We start from the raw sequence: 19,962 nt of genomic DNA on the forward strand, positions 1-19,962 counted from the left end.
AGTGTCCAAACTGGATATTAAGTATTCGCAGAATCCCTGCAATGTGAAAGCAGGCTACTTGGCCCCTCAAGTTCACACCGACACAACAGCATTCCAACCGGACCCAGCCCTCTACTCTCTCCCTGCTATCCAGCATTTCCTATGGCTAATCAACCCAACTTGCACATCCCTGACTAATCCACCAAAATTGCAAAACTTTGGACTGTGGGAAACCTGGAAGAGACCCATGTAGACACAGGGCATATGTGTAAATTCCATGGTCACCCAAGACTGGAATCAAACCTGGGTGCTTGGTGCCGTAAAGCAGCAGTGCTAACCACTGAGCTGTTGTACCATCCCAACTGTGTGTCCTTTTCTGAATTCTCAAAAATGTTTCTAACCTCACAGAGGCTCATTGTTTTGTCCTATTATAAACAAATGTCTGATGCAGATTACAAGCAGATACCCTCATTGCTTTCTATTAAAACTGTGGTTATCAGTGTATTGAAAATCAGGGACAAATATTTGCCAATATTTATCTTTGCACTAATTTTAACTTTTTTAGTTATATGCTCCTGGCTACTTTGACACAGGTAAACTCAAGCATAGTATTGTAAACTTGAAATTTTATTTCAACAAATCATGGGACAGCACATTAAATGAGAGAAGGCAATAACTCAAAATACATTATGGATAAAATCATGCAGAAATATGGAAATAAAAACAGCATAAACTGAATACTGATGGAATGATTGGTTTACCATAACTGACAATATTGAACAAATAGATTTCATAATTATGCTCCAGATTCCATGGGTCCCAGCAAGACCTGGCTTCTGTTTATTTTGATGCAATTATCATTGAGACTACTACTGGACTGTAGGTTTTCTATCTCATTATCGATGGTCAACAGGAGTGAAAACTGAACATGACTCATATTTGTACTAAAAAATAGGTACTGGAAGTAATCAGTTAATCACGACTAGTACAAAGAGACAAGGCTTCTGCCATTTTGGCTTTGTACTGTTCTGCAGGATTGTCTGAGGGGCACTAACACAAAATGCCATAACCTGTCTGAGTTACTGATATGGACGGACAGTTTCATTGTTGCTGGTTTCTCCTGTCTAATTAAATTATACTTCATTTAGAGTCAACTTTGGGAATAAATTCCATTGAATTAATTAAGATGAGCACATCACTTTCTACAGTTTTCCAATTTTACGAAGTCTTGAGAAATCAAACAGCTGTTGTGGCCAACGATGGTGTAAAATTTACCACAGCTGGTATGCTGTTGACTCAAACTAATTACGAAAATTATGATGTGAAGTGAATGCTGTTCCATGGGTGCTGTAATGTGGCGGCCATGAGAGATCAGATTTGCTGCTGGGTTGTGGACACCGATGTTGTATAGCAATCCCCAGTTGTGGCTGTTTTTGTTTTTTTTTGGCATCTACAAGTCTCAGCTACAACAGTTCCCAGCCTCAAAGTATAGGCCAGAAGTAGGCATTGGTGAATTTCTGATACCAACATATTCCCAATCCCTCTATCAATGGAATCTCAAGACTGCTGCTTTAAATGTGAATCAAAGTCAATTTTTTTTTCCCTTCCTAGCTCCCCAGCAATAAGCAGTTATTAAATTTCCTAATGACAGCCTGACACAGTAAAGATTGAACAAGCTGTTGTTAGGTGGAAACAGATGACCTGGCATTTTATGGCACAGCGCCTTACAGCTCCAATATCCTCCCTGCCATCCCAATACAATTCCAGTTTACACCACGATGTAAGGCAAAGTTCTTCCATTGTACCAGCAGTACACTCTTCCCTCTGAGGCAGAAAGTCATACTTTCAAGTGTCTAAGTAAGATGGAGATATCAGTGCAGTACTAAGACAGCACTGTTTTTTTGGATTAGATTTTAAACAGAAACTCTGTCCTCTCCAGGTGGAAGTTAAAGATCCCAAAGCATTTGTGAAAGAGTTGGGCGCTCTTCCTTGTCCAAATTTCGGTCATTACGTTACTTTTGAAATGTAGTAACCAATTTCCACTTGGTACTTAACTGGCTGTGAAGCAATTTGAGACATCCTGACATCCAAAGGCACTAAAGAAATACCAGTTTATTCAACCATGATGCAGAATGCAAGGGTACTGCATGATGCGTGCCATGGCCTAAAAAAATGTGAAATATCTACAATTCCACAAACATTTTGGATATAAAATTGGTACAGCTTTGCCCAAGGCAAAATGAAATCATTAACATATAAAACTGATGCAATATTTTATTGCACTTACTTACAAGAAAAGACTACAAAAATTATTTTGGTCAGTTTTATCAATGTATAATGAGCTCCACTTTCAACAATCCGTAACCATAACTGTTACCGTTGTCACGTGCTCATAAAGGAGAAATAGACTTGTCAGTCAGGTGAAATTTTCATTTTAGCCTAGATGACAGAACACTGCAGTGGAAGCACGAAAATGGCATGTGCATCAATTTAGGAAATATTAAGCGAAATTAATTTTTTGGCCGGACTCCTTTTCCATTATGATTATCACCTGTCTTTCAATTTTTAGCATTTGATTTGTTCAAGTTCCTAGCCAACCATTCTCGTCATCCTATTGCTTACAGTAGTTACTGCAAGAAGGCATAATTTTACATAAAAAGAAATGTGCTAAGAATGTGCAAAACATGTAATATTGTGGATTACTGCAAGCAACAAGCCTTAAATTTTGTGGAGCTCTTAGTTCTGAAACAGATTTTTAGCCGGTGCACTATAATGGCGTTTGTGATTACAAATCACACTTCTGCAGCATTAGGGCTCTTCTTAGCCATTTTTTTCCCCCTTAGCTGAGAAGTCTTGCAAGCTTGCTTCTGCTGAAAGCTTTCTAATCATCAGCATCTCTCTTCTCTCTGCATTCTCTTCCAAACTGAAAAAGTATTAATTCACTCCATTAATGGAACAGTCTTCTGAGGCTAAAGCAAAAATAAGTCTAGTTACTGTGCAATTCCTAGAAATTCTGGTGTTAGTTTATTTGCTGGGGTTAGGAACAAAAGGGATGATTAATGGATACAGTATTCAGCCCCAAGGGTGGATAAGATAGCATGATTGTAACTATCTTTCTCTGACCTTTCAGACCACTATACAGGAATCTGGAATGAGCATTAATTCAAATAGCAATGAAGGTGGGAAAAGTAGTGTTTTCACCCGATTTGTCAGTCTGACTATTTCAAAAATTAACATACAGATTAAAACAAATAATTTGTTACAGAGGATGGTTATGGCCTAAGGAAGAAGTGATTATTTTTTAGCAAAAACACGGATACACATCCTGGATTTATTTAGAAGATCCAACAATTTTGGGGACATTGGGTGGTTTTTTTAGAATAGATTGTCTCAGCTGCTATGTTGAAATTTATCACAGCCATCAAAATATACACAGTTTTCATAGCAGGGTTGTTAATGTGAATTAGCTTCAAGTATAAGCTCTTAAATAAGAATATTTTTGAGCTTTGTAGCTATAGAGGAAAAACCTCAAAGAAGTGCTACTTAACTGTAATAGTCTGAGCATAGCAGAGGTATGCATTGGATTGAGTGGCCTCTTATTTTGTTATTCCAATTCCTAGGGATATCCTACTGAACTACATTTGGAGGAGGGGAGGAGACCCCTTCGGATTAGCAGTGCTTATTTGAGCAATTACCTACATTGCATTCGGTCCTTCTGAATCTTTAATAAAGCATTCACAAGATCATACCAGGTCTTAGCAAGAGTGGTGTATTGCTGTTTTGCATTCACTTATGAGGGCATTGATACAAACTAAAAGCTTTCCCTCATGACCGTGATAGCATTAAGAATGTTAACTTTTAAATATTTATTGTAGCAATGGACCTGTCAACCAAATAGTGGATGAGGAAAAGTGTTGGAAAAGCACTGAGTCAACTATACCTTGTCCTCGTGGAGGCAAATCAGTCAAGGTTAAGTGGGATATCATCTGGCATCTTGCTTTTCTTGTTGGAGGTTACTTTGTTTGCAGTAGAAGTCTGTTTACGCTTACTTCCGGTCTCCTTCTGCTGAGCATTTGAGACTTTTTCTGGCACTTCTTCAGCAGAAGAATCCAACTACAGTTGGAGAGGAGAAGTTAGATCTTTTTAAAATCAAACATTTAGCAAACTAGCACATTTTTCACAATAACAGAAATTGCTGCAGAAGTTCAGCATGTCTGGCAGCATAGAACATAGAACATTACAGCACAGTACAGGCCCTTCGGCCCTCGATCTTATGCCAACCTGTCATACCGATCTCAAGCCCATCTAACCTACACTATTCCACGTACGTCCATATGCTTATCCAATGACGACTTAAATGTACCTAAAGTTGGCGAATCTACTACCATTGCAGGCAAAGCATTCCATTCCCTTACTACTCTGAGTAAAGAAACTACCTCTGACATCCGTCCTATGTCTTTCACCCCTCAATTTAAAGCTATGCCCCCTCGTGCTCACCGTCACCATCCTAGGAAAAAGGCTCTCCCTATCCACCCTATCTAACCCTCTGATTATTTTATATGTTTCAATTAAGTCACCTCTCAACCTTCTTCTCTCTAATGAAAACAGCCTCAAGTCCCTCAGCCTTTCCTTGTAAGACCTTCCCTCCATACCAGGCAACATCCTGGTAAATCTCCTCTGCACCCTTTCCAAAGCTTCCACATCCTTCTTATTATGCGGTGATCAGAACCGTACACAATACTCCAAGTGCGGCCGCACCAGAGTTTTGTACAGCTTCACCATAACCTCTTGGTTCCAGAACTCAATCCCTCTATTAATAAAAGCTAAAACACTGTATGCCTTCTTTAACAGCCCTGTCAACCTGGGTGACAACTTTCAAGGATCTGTGTACATGGACACCGAGATCTCTCTGCTCATCTACACTACTAAGAATCTTACCAATAGCCCTGTACTTTGCCTTCTGGTCACTCCTACCAAAGTGCATCACCTCACACTTGTCTGCATTAAACCAATCTTTGGGAAGAAATCAGAGTTACTGTTTCGGGTCCAGTCACCCTTCCTCAGAACGTTAACAATGCTTTCTCTCCACAGATGCTGCCAGACCTGCTGAGTTTTTCCAACAATTTCACTTTGTTTCTGATTTCCAGCATCTGCAGCTCTTTCAGTTTTTGTTGAGCACATTTTTAATGTATTTCTATTGAAATGAACCTAATTTTCTACCCAAAACCAGGTACAAAATGCCTGATCACTGAATCAATTAAACAGCAATACCAACTGATGCCTGGACATTGAGAATTTAAGAGGCTACTCCTTAGATGTTAAGTGTACAGCAGATATTAAAGTTTTACACATCATTCATTCATTTAAACTAACAGATGCCTTTTATGACTGTATAAGGAGAGTTACGGAGAACACGTTACTCGTGTAGTTGGTGCTGCTGCAACACATCACCTAGGACAAAACAGTACAGTTGACCAGCATCTGTGACTTGAACACAACAGCTGTTTTTGCCCCATCCAATACTATGAAATTACTTCCATGTGCAATCTACAGCATTTTTCTTTAATTACTTATTAATCCGTTGTGAGCTTTGTTGGTTGGGCCAAAATTCATTGCCCATAAATAAAAAACCTCGAGAATGTAGTGTGACCTGTCTTCTCAAGAAACTGCAGTTCAATTTATAACCTTAGCGACTTTCCACAGCAGCAAGTCCAGGGTACTGCACTCTCCTGTGCCACTAAGAAGGCAGAAATATCTTGGGAAACACAACCTCCAAGCCCCATACCTGGCCTGGGAACATATGATCATGCCTTTGTCGTCACTGGAGGGACTTACGTAATACAATTTGGTCACACCATCGGCACAGGGGGCACAGCGTATCTCCCGTCAACCCTTCAGGGCATCTAATGATGGTTATAAAATTAAAAAGGGCCTTGCCGGTATTCACATACACAGATCGTTTTTCCCCCAGTTCCTTCCTTCCTTCATTGGTATGATCACTCTTTCTGTTCTTACCATACCTGGACCGTACAGTTTTATATTAATTCTTACAATATTACCTTGTTACTTCTCAGTTTCATACGCACAGAAATGACATGGTTCTTATTGTTCAGCAGGTTTGCCTTGGGTGCTTCCTTCAAGTATGAAATTGTGGCAAATGCGGTAAAGCTGAAATCTTCTCTGTAAATCAAACACCAATTCAATTAAATTGAACAGGAGCGTTGAATTACAGTTAATCTTAATGGGTGCTTTAAGGAAAAAAAAATCCATTAAAGATTCTTAGAAATTGAGGCATATTTAAGGACGATATCATTTGGTCCCCTGATACTATGTACAGCAGTCAAATCTCCAATCCCATTTCCATCTCCAGGTCATATTTCCTGATTTATTCTTATTTTTCAATATCTCTTTTAAATTAAGTTACAATTTCTGACAGGATTGCCAATGAAGCATTCTACACATTTACACAGTATTCTGACTGCTCCAGGCCATTCTTTTTCTCAGTTTTCATTTGTGGAAACAATTATTCATCATTTGCCCTCTCAAAACTGTTCATAATTTTCACACCTTTCCTTAAGATCTCTCACTTACCCCTTTCTGAGCCAGTAGTAAAGCACCAGTCTTCAAGTTTTACTTCATAACTGTAACCTCATTCTTGCAAATCTTTACTGTTGCCAGTGCATGGTTCTAAGGATTTTTTTTTATTGGAAGACCTTACCAATGGATTGTGGTACTTACTTCAAGTATTGTTCTAGAAGAAGATAGACAATTAGTTCTTCCATTTCATTCCTGGAGAGATTTGGAGGGCTTACAGAAGCCACCCTGAGTTTGGAAGGTCCCTTTCCATTCCAGGCTTCAATGAGTTTCAGTGGGGTGAGCTTTTCACCGAGCTGCTCAGCTTGTTTCAGGATTTTGATCAGATCAGCACAGTAACTTGTGACATCGACCTTTTCATATGCTGCAAGACAAGACCAAAAAAATGCATCACCACATCAGAGAGACCTGACTTTCATTTTACACAGAAAGCAGGAGCAGGAGTAGGCCTTTGAGCTAGCTCAGCCATTCATTATGATGATGGCTAATCACACAATTCAACAGCCTGTTCCTTCTTTCTCCCCTATATCCATTGATTCCCTTCATCCCCACTTCTGTATACAACACCGTCTTGAAATTTGTTGGACTCCATTGTTTTTTGTGATAGCACATTTCACAGACACACCACTCTCTGGGTAAAGAAATTTCTCCACATCTCCACAGAATGATTTATCCTTAACCTTAGACTGTGACACCTGGCTCTGTGCTCGCTGTCATCGGGAATCTCCTCACTTCAGCTACCCCGTCTAGTCCTGTTAGGATTTTATATGTTTCTCTGAGATTCCCCTCATTATTCTGAACGCTAGTGAATATAATCCTCACTGATTCAACCTCTCCTCATACGCAAGTTCTGCCATTCCAGGAATCAGTCTGATAAACCTTCAGTGCACTCCCTTTAGCTCAAGGGCATGCCTCCCATAGATAAGGAGGCCAAAACCATTCTCTCCCACATAATAGCAGCTCCTATACAGAAAAGCATTGTCTTCTATCTCTCACAACGCTTTCAATTTCCAATCTGGAGTCTAAATCCTACCTATCAAGCAACATTCACATTACATTAGAACAGCTGTCTTTCAAGTTGTTGGTGGGTGGTTAGGAGTTAAAAAGTGGAATTCAATCCAGTCAAATAGATTCAAGTGAACAGTTTTATAAATTTCATTCTCCAACATCGTACTGGTGAAAGATCATTGACCTGAAATATTAGCTCTGTTTCTCTCTTTCCTGAGCGTTTCCAGCATTTTCAGTTTTAAATATCTCTACCATGGCTGGTTACAGTTACAGAATGTTGGTTTAATATAGCCAAGCGCCAGATGTTTCATTGATACAATTACGTGCACAGGTGAACAGCTATCCTCCTGCCAACTGTCCGATGCCATTGAAAGAGGTTTCATTATTACCTATGGTTGTGTAACTTTTAGTAGCGCAATTATTGTTGTGTGAAACACCAATCACTGTCTGGCAATTGCAAACGTGATGAGAACAGAAATGTGAAACTCACGTGCTGAGTCTAACAAAGACTAACTCTGAAAACATAAATAATGATTAAAGCAATGTGACATGCCAGTGTTTATATATTTTATTATACATTTCTGGCGTGTGATGAATGTCTGAATTCTAAGGTTTTGGAGTAGATTTGTAGGTTGGGTTGTGGATGTTGTGGTTGGTTGGCTCGCTCGATGAGCTGGTTCTGCAGAAGCAGGGGAATGAAACGTCCGCGGAACAACGAACCAGCTCGGTGAGCGAGCCAACCAACCACAAGAACGTCTGAGTTACCAATGCTTCCGTTTTGCTTTTAACGAAGTGAACTTGAATCCCTGACAATATTTTCTCAGTTTATATTGTCCATGTCACAGGAAGTGTTCAGAATTACTTTCTGAACTCAGTGCTTGCAACTTTATTCTGTTTTTCTGAACAGGACTCATGTTTTGGTAAGACTACGCAATCTACACAACAGTGCACAAATATTTCTGCACCTTGTTTTAGATTAATATTTTATCTAGTAAATGTTTATTTTTGTTGATTTGAACTCCTTGGGAATTAGTAAGAAATGAACACTGTCTGCACAGTAGTCATGTACAGTCATTTTACAATATGTTCGGAAGGCACTTAACAATTTCTGTCAAAAACAAATACAATTAGTAGAGCATGGAAACAGATCCTTCAGCCCAATTTCATGCCGACCAGGTATCGCAAGTTAATCTACTCCCACTTGCCAGCATTTGGCCCTCATCCCTCTAAACCCTTCCTATTTGTGGAAATATCCAGATGCCCTTTAAATGTGATAATTGTACCAGCCTCCTCCACTTCCCCTGACATTTCATTCCATACATGCACCACCTTCTGTGTGAAAAAGTTGCTGTTTAGGTCTCTACGTGTTCCAGGATGGAGGACAGAAAAAAATTGTGGCTGCAAGAGCTGCTCTTCAGTGTTGGAAGTGATCCCCTTAAATTTTTAGAGCAGTAATTACTGTTATATAAACTGTTGCATTGTTTTGGAGCTTTGGATTTAAAAACAATCAAAACAACAGCACTTTAAAAAATGGAGGAAGAGAGACAAAGCAAATTCCAAATGAGAGGTGAAAAAACCTTCTGTGCTGACTGCCTCAGCTGTTTGAGTTTCACGTATCTCTGGACACTGGAGTTTCTTCTAAGAAAATAAAATAGGAAGGAATTACATTAACAAAACAAACCAAGACGTGACAATTCAGAAAAGTACTTTACATGTTTCACTGTTGCAGTTGTCACACATTTTGTTGCACTTTGCGGAATCCCAAACTTCATCAAAATACTGTGCTATCTGCACCCGTCTACATCTGGAAATAAAGTACAATGATAGATTACAATAATGTTCCAGCTTTTGATTCTGTACAAACATGTGAGATTTCAAAGGGTTCCGAATCTGAGCAGCAATGTGAATGTACCATGTAATTACATGCAGCAAGTTACACCAGCACAGTGTCAATACAGTGTTAAAATACAGGCTACTGAGTTTCAAATTCCATCATCTGATCTTAACACTTGCGACATTCATAAAATGGTTTTAAAAAGAAGTAAACACTAACTTATAAGTAGCCACAGCAACTAGCTGACCACACTATTAGTAAAACTTCATGAAGCCAAGGAACTTCTTGGAAAAACAAAAAAACATGTCTGAATTGAAATTAATAGTTTTATTAAAAGGCACTGAAATAAGTCCACCCAGTCTGACATGAAGAAATCCTCATTTTCCAATTTGAGTTATACCTGTACAAAAGATGAAGCTGTCACCTGCAATTATCAGGCTTGGACAGATTGAACTCAGGCTTTAAAATAAGCCAGGAAGCTGCTTTGGGAAACTGGGCTTATGGCTAGAACCAACCGGTGAAACTGCTGTCTCTCTCCCTCGCTTATTCAGTCGCCCAACAAGGAAGAGAGCTTGGTCACATATTTAATTCAAAAGAAACATCAGGCAACTGAAATATTTGCCACTGCCGATGGTGCAAGACACCAATTAAACCACTGTGATCTTAGATTAAAACCCACTCCTCAAAGGGGTGCCATAGTCGTTCAGTGGTTAACACTGCTGCTTCACAGTGCCAGGGACCTGGGTTTGATTCCACCCTCGGGCAACTGTCCGTGTGAAGTTTGCACATACTCCCCGTGTCTATTTCAGTTTCCTCTGGGTGTTCTGGTTTCCTCCCACAGTCCAAATATGTGTAGGCTAGGTGGATTGGCCCTGGGAAATGCAGGATTACAGAGTGGGAGGCGGTTCTGGATTGGATGCTCTTTGGAGAGTTGGTGTGGACTCAATGGGCTGAACGGCCTGCTTCCAAACTGTAAGGATTCCATGATCCTATTACAAAGGCGAACTTGTGGATACTATATTTAGATTTCTCAAAGGCAATTTCTCCATTGAGGCCTTAGTGCCAAAAGCTTTACAGCGGTTCAGATTTCCATGAGGACTCAATGCCTGAGTTTTAAGACAAGTAGGATGTCTTGAAAGCACATTTTTAAAAAACTAGAATCAACAGAACTATTAATTGACTACAGTCTAAAAGCACCTTCGTGAATCCTGACAGTACGCCACCATCTCATACAGTTTCTGCTGTCCTACATTCTCCATGACCACCATCGTGCTTTGCCTGAAGATATCCATAAATCCATAATACAAAATACAATCGGCCTTAAGATCATCTCGACCTAGAAAACACAACCGGAGGAGGTATGTTATAGTAGATTATAATAGATCATTTTGATCGAGAGATGAAATCATCTCACAGACCAACCAACTACTCAAAATGCTGCCTGGTTTGAAATGTGATCTGAACTATGTTAGCTAATCCCAGCCAGGGAACAGAAAGATCATTACAGTCCATCTTAGGGGAACAGCAAAGAACACACATATGCTGGCAGGCTCAGCTGAGAATCTCATCAATGTTGATTTCTAGCCTCTTGTCGAAAAGGTAGCAGAGAGGACAGAAGCACAAAGTCACCAACTGCACAAAAGGAAGACATAAACAGAACTCGGGGCAGGGAAATGCTTCCACAGGTGCAATGCACAATACGCAAAATGAATGAACACAGCGTACCTCCCTGACCTGGTAGCCTCAGGACCAGGCCTTTGCTGCCTCAGAGAATCGTTTTTTTAAAATAACTCATTCCTTGAACCCAACCTCCTTCCACTATCACGTAGGCACTGACTTGTAAAAAAGCCTTTGCTTTGTGCAAACTTCTGATGGTGATCCTCAATTGGCTATCTGCCCATGGTGTTATCATGGGTGCTGGCTGCCTTCCTCATCTGCCTCTGTGAACCCATCTTGAATTTTGTCTGACTAGTATGCTTTGGTCATTTTTGATGAGTTTCTCTTTTATCATTTAAACAGTTATGACCCTGTGCTCAAAAATAATCAAGATTAGGAACTCTTACTTGCTGCTCTTTAATCTATTCAGTTCTTAAAATGTTGAGAATTGCCTTTACAGCAGTTAAATGGGGAACTCTGTTTGCTTTATCTTAAGCTCCCTTTACAGACATTAAGCACTAGGCACTCTGCTTTCTGCACTGTAAGATATGTCTTCTTTGGGAAACCAGAAGTACTGGGTTGCTAGCTCACAGATGGCCAGGCCAGAGAGTACCAGATTAGGGTGGCACACCCAATACTGGGTATCAACTTGCTTGCTGTTTGTGATGCATTAGAAAATAAAAAAGGGAAATAACCAGTTTACTTTGCAACTGCATCATCCAGTTATTAGTATTTGCATCCAGAATCTCATCATTAACTCAATCCCCCTTTAACCTTTGTAATTGGCATCTCTCACAACGTTAACTGGCAGGGATGTCTGCTCTCTTGGCAGCTGCTAATATTAAGTGTACACAATGCACATAATGGCAACTGTACTTGATTATGAATTTATGTTAAATCTATAATTTAAATAACAAGGAGCTCATTACAAGGAAGTTCAACATGTAATTTTGAAGATCTTGGTCCAATGAACATCCATTTGTTCACATTTTACATTTATTGTACAATGAATCCCAAAGGTACTGATTACTTCAGTTGTATCCTATAACTGTGCCCCGAAACTACTGAGTTTGTGAACATATTATAGTCATATCCAGAATCTAATGCAGATTACAAAAAATTTTGGTTGACAAGAGGCATATGTTTAGGATTAACATCTAAATGAGAAAATTAGAGGATTTATTTTTCACGAAGGAGGTTATTAGAACATTAAGTGATTTTGGAAAAAACGTATCGCATTCAAATGGAAACCGGATAACTATTTGAAAAGTGAGGTTATGATACAGAATTAGGAGAGAAAGAAAGAGATAAAAATGGTCTTTATTAGTGGTAAATTTTATGTTTCTATGAAAGACCGAAATGGATAACGTCACTGTCATGTTTGCTTACTTTATGACTGTCCTAAATTCACAAGTCTTTTGATACTTCACCTGCCCGTCCACTCTCTTGGTAGTAATTCTCCATTGACTTGCTGAGAGTCTGATGGATCACAAATCGCACATCAGCTTTGTCAATACCCATGCCAAATGCCACTGTCGCCACAACAACCTGAAAAAAGAAACATCTGACAATCAGAACCAGCCCATTAAACATTGCATCATTGTACTTTCTAATTCAGGACAGTTGGTTTCCCTCTTCCCTGCAAAAATCACTTGGGAGAACACTTGAATTCAAAACTGCAGACAAACGCAATTTTTTGCATCTACTGTGCACCATGCTCAATGGAAATAGGAATGCCATTTTTAACCAATATAAAATAACAGAAAAGCATTGGTCCATTATCATTCAGTTCCCTCCCACCAAAGGTTACATCATAGATTGCGCACGGAATTAAATACTGCTGTTAAACAGAATTATAATGTACAGGTTATTGTTATATGTACAGAAAGGACTTTCTGTAGATTAATGATGGTTGCACTGGAGTACACTGGGTGGATGTCTGTTGCAATTTCATTTAGCATTGTCTCTGAAATAAGGCTAAACCTCTGGAAGAGGAAATGAATCTTACAATATAAAAATCACAGCCTGTGCAATCTCCTCGCCGAACGTCAATTTCTTAAGCAGGCTTGGAGAGCTTTATTTTCTCCCAGTAGGTATTATGTTTTTTTCAGTATTTAATGGGAGATTACAAAACTTCAGGTGATCTTTGGTACACCTGCATGATTGGTACTCGAGCTATTTTGGATAGGTGAGAGACATCAATACATCTTTTTTGTTATTTCCTCTATAAATAAGATGGTAAATGGATGAATAAAGGAATAACTGCAAATACTTTATGCTACCTGCTCCTGGTCCGTTGACTATTTCCCATGATAGAAGGAGTATTTTAACATTCAATACTTGGATAGTAATCTGCACAATCTGAGACTACACACATATTGTAGAACTCATCCTATTTTTATCTTGTTGAATTGATAATTAGACAGGCTATCAGCAGCTTTGAGTGTGTACAGACAAGCACTGAAGGTGGAAGTTACTCATATTAACTTAACAATATGTCACTTAGTGCTTCTCTCTCTGATAGGAAAACACACAAAAGCGTATCTCTGTTAGTAAACAGTGTTTTACTTTTAAACATGCTATTTTGTGGGAAGGGTCCAGTGCAGGTTTGCGCATTTTAGTACCTTGGTAAAGGGCAGCACTTAGAGTTAAACTGCAACAGACAGATAGGAATGCCCCTACTTTAACCAAGTCTGTGTGTCAGTGGAGGGAGGATTCATAAATGTAGCTAATGTGACAGTGATTGATAGCAGTAAATACAGAGGTTTGGGAAAGGTTTTCAGCAGGCAGTGCAAATTAAGTTTGCACACAAAATTATTCTCTCAGTCGGGGCAGGGTAATAGCACTCCATCTTCTAAATCTGATGTTCACATGTTCAAGTCTTACAAGAGGATTGAGCATTACATTCAGACTGACACTGCACTGTTGCACTACCACTTTTCAGATGGGATATAAATTAAGGCTCTTAAACTAGAGAGGGTTCAGAAGAGATTTACCAGGAAGCTGTCAAGTATGAAAGGTTTGAGTTATAAAGAAGGGCTGGATAGGTTGGGACGTTTTCCACTGGAGCATGGGAGGTTGAGAGATGACCGTATAGAAGTGTATAAGATCATGAGGGCTATACAGACAGTTAATGGCAGGTGTTTTTTGCCTTTGGGTGGGAGATTAAGACCAGGGGGCATATTTTTAAGGTGAGAGGACAGAGATTTTATAAAAAGACAGGAGGGGTGTTTTTTTTCATGTGGAATGAACTTCCTGAGGAATTGGTGGTTGAAGGCACAGTCACAGCATTTAAAAGACATTTAAACAAGAACATGAACAGAAATGTTTGAGGGATACGGGTCAGCAGCAGCCAGATGGGACTGGTTTAGTTTGCGATTTTGTTCAGCCTGGACTGGCTGGCACCAAAGGGTCTATTTCTGTGCTGTATGACTCTATCCGCCAACAAAGATGAACATGAAATATTTTGCAGTGCTATTTCAAAGAGGAGTGGAATTTACCAGCAAGCTGGGGAGTAAGGCCCAAAGGATTAGGCTATTGGATTAGTTTGTGGGACCTTGCTGCGTGCAGACTGGCTGCACATATTTCCTATATTATGAACGACTACACTTTAAAAGTACTTAATTGACTATGAAGCACTTGAGTGGTCCTGTGTTCATGAATGGAGTTGGACCCTCTTTCATTCCAGTAAACAGCCATATTAAAATAAACAACCGTGAAGATTATGAAAAGCTGCTATCTAATTTTACTGACCTTTATTTTGTTTAAGGTCCAATCCTTATGAACTTTACTCTTTTCAGCACCCTCCATGTTGCCATGGTAACACCCAGCTGCTATGCCAAGCTTTTGCAGACTACTAGTGACCTGCTCAGTATCTTTCTGAGAAAGGCAATAGATTATTCCTGGCGGAAAAACGTTGGCACAGTCAAAATTACAACGCAAACTGCACTACACATTTAGCTGTAACACGCTTTGGGTATAATATTAAATACAATAGTACATGGAACCACATAAAACGGATGAAATGGTTACTATAATTTGAAGTGCATCATTTCTGCCAGATAGTCAGAAAAATCCATAAACATAATTGTGAAGATTTTATAACATTAATGAGTTTTATCATATATCATAATTATTACTGCAGAACTTGAGTTCTAAAGTGAAGGAAAAATTAATTTTGGTTTTCAGCTCAGTGAATCATAATTCTGTACATTTTGAGATAATTACAGAAAAGGATAAGACTGGTCCTCAGGTGTAAGTGCTAAATTGGCCAAAGGATCAGGCAGGATTGAAAAATTAGACCGGGGTGGGGGGGGGTTTAGTGGTGGGGAAGAAGAGATGTTCAAGAATAAATCCATTTGGGAGTCTTTTAGAAGCCAGTTGACCGGAGTTCAGGACAAGCACATTCCTGTGAGGACAAAAGGTAAGAATGCCATGATTCACAAACCTTCAATGACTGGAGCTGTTCTAAGTTTACTTTAGAAAAAGCAAGTGTACATATGGTTTAGGAAACTGAAACCTAATAAAGTCCTTAAGGAATATAAAGAAACAGAAAAGAAGTTAAACCAGAAATCAGGAGGGTTAGAAGGAACCATGCAATATCCTCAGCAAATAGGATTAAGGAATATCCCAAAGTATTTTACGACTATATTAGGAGCAAAAAGGGTAACTAGGGAAGGAGATAATGGGAACTGCAGATGCTGGAGAATCTGAGATAACAAAGTGTGGAGCTGGATGAACACAGCAGGCCAAGCAGCATCTCAGGAGCAGGAAAGTTATGACCAGAGAGTTGCAGTGGGAGAGGTTTTGTGCTCCTAAGATGCTGCTTGGCCTGCTGTGTTCATCCAGCTCCACACTTTGTTAACTAGCGAAAGGGTAGGTCTGCTCAAGGACAAAGGAGGGTTTTTATGCGTGGAGCCACAGGAAGTGAGTGAAGACCTTAAGGAGTACTTAGCATCAGTATTCACCAAGGGAAAAGACATCTGATGATGGTAACATTAGAGAGAGGTTTGTTGGTACTGTGGGTCCTGTTGATATTAAGGAGGTGAAGGTTTTGGGTGCCTTGAAAACATTAAGGCTGATAAGTCCTCAGGGCTTAATGGGATCTATCTCAGGACACTGAAGGAGGCAAGGGAGGAGATTTCTGGGGCCTTGACAAGGACCTTTGTATCTTCTTTAGCTACAGGTGAGGTCACAGAAGACTGGAAAATAGCAATGTTGCTTCTTTGTTTAACAAAGGGCGACAGGGATCATCCAGAAAATTGTCGGCCAGTGAGTCTTACATCAGCAGTAGGGAAATTATTGCACAAGGTTCTTAGAGACAAGATTTAGTTGCATTTGGAGAAGAGTGAACTCATTAAGTATAGCCAGCATGGCTTTGTGCAAAGGTGGTCTCGTCTCACAAATGCGATGAAGTTTTTTTTGAAGTGATAAGATGTTAATGAGAGTAAAGCTGTGTGAATGTTGGCGAGAAGGTCCTCATACTAGGCTGGTCCAGAAGATCAAATCACATGGACTCCAATGTGAGTTGGGAAGTTGGATACAAAATTAGTTTGCCATAGAAGGCAGAAGGTAGCTCTGGGGAGGTGTTTTTCTGACTGGAGGTCTATAACCTACGCAAGACTAAGTGAGGGGACCTCTGTTGCTTGTAAAATATATAAATGATTTGGATGAAAATGGCAATGGTCTGATTAGTAAGTTTGCGGATGACACAAAAATTGTTGGGAGTTGTGAATAGTGAGGAAGGATATCAAAGGGTACAGCAGGATATAGACCAGCTGGAAACTAAGGCAGAGAAATAGTTATGGGCAGCACGCTGGCTCCGTGGTTAGCACTGCTCCCTCACAACGCCAGGGACCCAGGTTCAATTCCACCCTCAGGCGACTGTGTGGAGTTTGCACATTCTCCCCGTGTCTGCATGGGTTTCTTCCGGGTGCTCCGGTTTCCTCCCACAGTCCAAAGATGTGCAGGGTAGGTGGATTGGCCGTGCTAAATTGCCCAGGGATGCTTAGGTTAGGTGGGTTAGACATGGGAAAATGTAGGGGTTAGGGGAATGCGTCTGGGTGGTATGCTCTTTGGAGGGGTGGTGTGGACACGTTGGGCCGAATGGCCTGTTTCCACACTGTAGGAATTGTATGAAAATGGCAGATGAAGTTTATTCCTGACACGTTTGAGGTGTTGCATTTTGGGATATCAAATGCAACGGGAAATACACTGTAAATGGGAGGACTCTTAGGAGCATCAACATACAGAGGGATCTTGGGATGCAAGTCCATAGCCCCCTGATGCAGTCAGGGGCTTTGAATACAGAAGCTCACAAGTCATGTTGAAACTATAATTAGACTTTGGGCAGGCCATATTTGGAGTATTGTGAGCAATTCTGGTCACCACACTTTAGGAAGGACGTGGAGGCTTTGGACAGGGTGCAGAAGAAGATTACCATGATATTGGCTGGATTGGAATGTATTAGCTATAAGGAGAGGTTGGGCAATCTTGCATTGTTTTCACTGGAGCGTCAGAGACTGAGGGAAGACCTGGTAGAAATATATAAAATGGTTAAAGGCATGGATAGTCAGTCATTTTCCCAGGGTGGCAATGTCAAATATTAGAGAGCAAAAGTTTAAGGTTGAGTGGGGCAGAAGTTTAAAAGGAGATGTGCAAGGCAAGTTTTTTTGTTAAATCAGAAAGCAGGAGGCATGAGGAACATGCTGCCAGGGACGATGGGAAAAGCAGGTACAATTACAAAGTTTAAGAGGCATTCAGACAGATACAGGCAGAGGATAGAGGGATACGAACCATGTGCAGACTGAAGAGATCAGTTTAGAATACCATCATGGTTGGCACAGACATGGTGGGCCGAACGGCCTGTTCCTGTGCTGTACTGTCCTGTTTTCTAAGATCTGACCAGGTTTCAGCTCCGAAACTATCAAAATGGTAAATAAGGTTGGGTATCAAGCACAGAGAAGTGAAGGAATGGAAAAGGATAGACAGTTCCTTTCAGGAGAATGTACATCTTTTTACATCAACAGGCATTACAGGCAAATATGGATTTAAAAAGGAATCAAAGAGATGGCAAAATTTTTTGTTCCAACTCCATTCATGGATACTTGACACAGAGTATAACCAGAAGATTGTGATGATTGAAATTCAATGTGAAAATAAGATACCAGATTTTCCTTTGTAACGTCCATTGATAATTTTGACTATATCTTCAATGCAGGCTTCAAAACTTGCTGGCTTTTGACGGATCTGTGAAATTAGAAGAAAATATAAGTTTAAATTCAGCAAGAACAGATGGCAGATCGACTCATTTGCCAAGCTTCCTCACTTGTCAAAATTTTGAACACTGTGTACATCTGGAACAACTTCTATTCATGTAGTTCCTTTAATGTAAGGAGACATCCAAAATTGTTTCTCGGGAGAATTATAAAACAAAGCATAATACCATGCAACATTAAGAGATATTAGGTCAGATGGTCAAAAACTTGGTCAAAGATGCATAATATACACTTGTGTTAAAACTGAATTTTTGGGACGATTTAATTAGACAAACAGTTAGGAGTTGACCTCTAAACAGGTCATGTTTTCAAAGGGCTTACTTAGAACTAGAAAGTAATGGGGAAGCCCATCATTAAGAACAACAGAAACAACTCTAGCCACATGGGCATTATGAACAGTCCTAAACTAGAGAATTTAACTTTGCTTCTAACAAGGGTCCTTTACGTACCAGGTAATAACCCATTTCCATGAAGATTCTTTATCCAGTTCTGTTTATGCTAAACTGGTCATGGAGCTCCCAGTTTTTCAGGTAACTAGCATTTAGTTCCAGACTGACCAGCTTTTTGCATGTTCAGTAGTCAGCCCATCAACATGGTGCTCCCACAAAATCCAAACAGGCACTGAACTTGAACCCATTCTTACATGCTCCCACTTTAGGGATCTCCACCAACCCAGGAGAGGTTATCGTGGCTTGAACAGAGCCTGCACTTTCAATACTGCTCAGGGGTCAAGGGAACCCACTGCTAAAGTTGCTGACCATTATTTTGAGTGGCCTGTGAAAGTGTATGAGATGCTCTGTGCTCGTCAAAGGCATGTCTTCCCAGCTCAGAAGGAAATCAAATATTACAATACATGACAGAGGGCAGTCAATTGGTAAGAAAAGGCTCCTGGGCTGAGGCAACTTTACGGAAATATTTCAGATCTTGAAGGCAATCAATAAACTGTGTCCCGTATGTCTGATATTCAAAGATAGATAGAAAATATGAACATAGAATTTATGTCTTAACCCTTCGCATTAAAAACAGACAGAAAACATATGGAATAGCAAAGCAAGACAGGTACTTCACAAAGCAGCATACTTAGAAAGTTTCAGAGAAGTGATGGATTAATATGGGATAATTAAAGTGCTGAGGCAAAATGTGTGAAAAAAATCTATCACCAACCAAAGCCCAACCTGATGGATAGAGTATTGCTCTAAATGCCCAAAGAAATTAGTAACCGTGGGCTGGACAGAAATGTAGTTAGTTTAAGAAGACTAGTGATACATTACAAATAAGTTTTGTCTCTTGAAGCTTACATGATTGTTTCAGATTGCTAAAACTATTCTGTGCAACTTGCCAATTTTTCTCTCCTTCCTTTGCGCACACCCCCCCAACAGTGAGCATCATTGCAGGTTATGGGGGTGGCAGACAAATCAACTTGAATGATCTTTCAGTTCACGTATTTAATTGTGTGAGAAAAACTCCAGTCAAAAGACAGCAAATCAGAAGATTTTTGGTGCTTGGACTTTGAAGAGTGTGTACAAATTTGCAATGCCTAAGATTTTCTATTCTTTCCCACCCCGCTCCTAGAAACGCACTAAGGTGATGCACCGATTATGAAATGGTTTTCAC

At 39.9% G+C, this 19,962-nt stretch overlaps 1 protein-coding gene across 3 annotated transcripts in view; it reads right to left on the reverse strand.

Annotated features, from left to right (window-relative positions):
* Positions 1-588: 588 nt before the first annotated feature.
* Positions 589-19,962, reverse strand: part of recql (RecQ helicase-like) — a 46,295-nt gene continuing 26,921 nt past the window's right edge. For all 3 annotated transcript variants that reach the window (XM_048554299.1, XM_048554300.1, XM_048554301.2), the window contains 9 exons: positions 18,238-18,319; positions 14,825-14,973; positions 12,502-12,619; positions 10,613-10,751; positions 9,294-9,385; positions 6,718-6,937; positions 6,039-6,159; positions 3,920-4,092; positions 589-2,902 (listed from right to left, as the gene is read on the reverse strand). In XM_048554299.1, the coding sequence (XP_048410256.1) occupies positions 3,940-4,092; positions 6,039-6,159; positions 6,718-6,937; positions 9,294-9,385; positions 10,613-10,751; positions 12,502-12,619; positions 14,825-14,973; positions 18,238-18,319 (1,074 nt within the window). In that variant the 3' untranslated portion in view covers positions 589-2,902; positions 3,920-3,939. The remainder of the gene's footprint in view (positions 2,903-3,919; positions 4,093-6,038; positions 6,160-6,717; positions 6,938-9,293; positions 9,386-10,612; positions 10,752-12,501; positions 12,620-14,824; positions 14,974-18,237; positions 18,320-19,962) is intronic.

This window comes from Stegostoma tigrinum, chromosome 25 (assembly GCF_030684315.1).
Source record: "Stegostoma tigrinum isolate sSteTig4 chromosome 25, sSteTig4.hap1, whole genome shotgun sequence".
In the NCBI taxonomy this organism is placed as follows: Eukaryota; Metazoa; Chordata; class Chondrichthyes; order Orectolobiformes; family Stegostomatidae; genus Stegostoma; species Stegostoma tigrinum.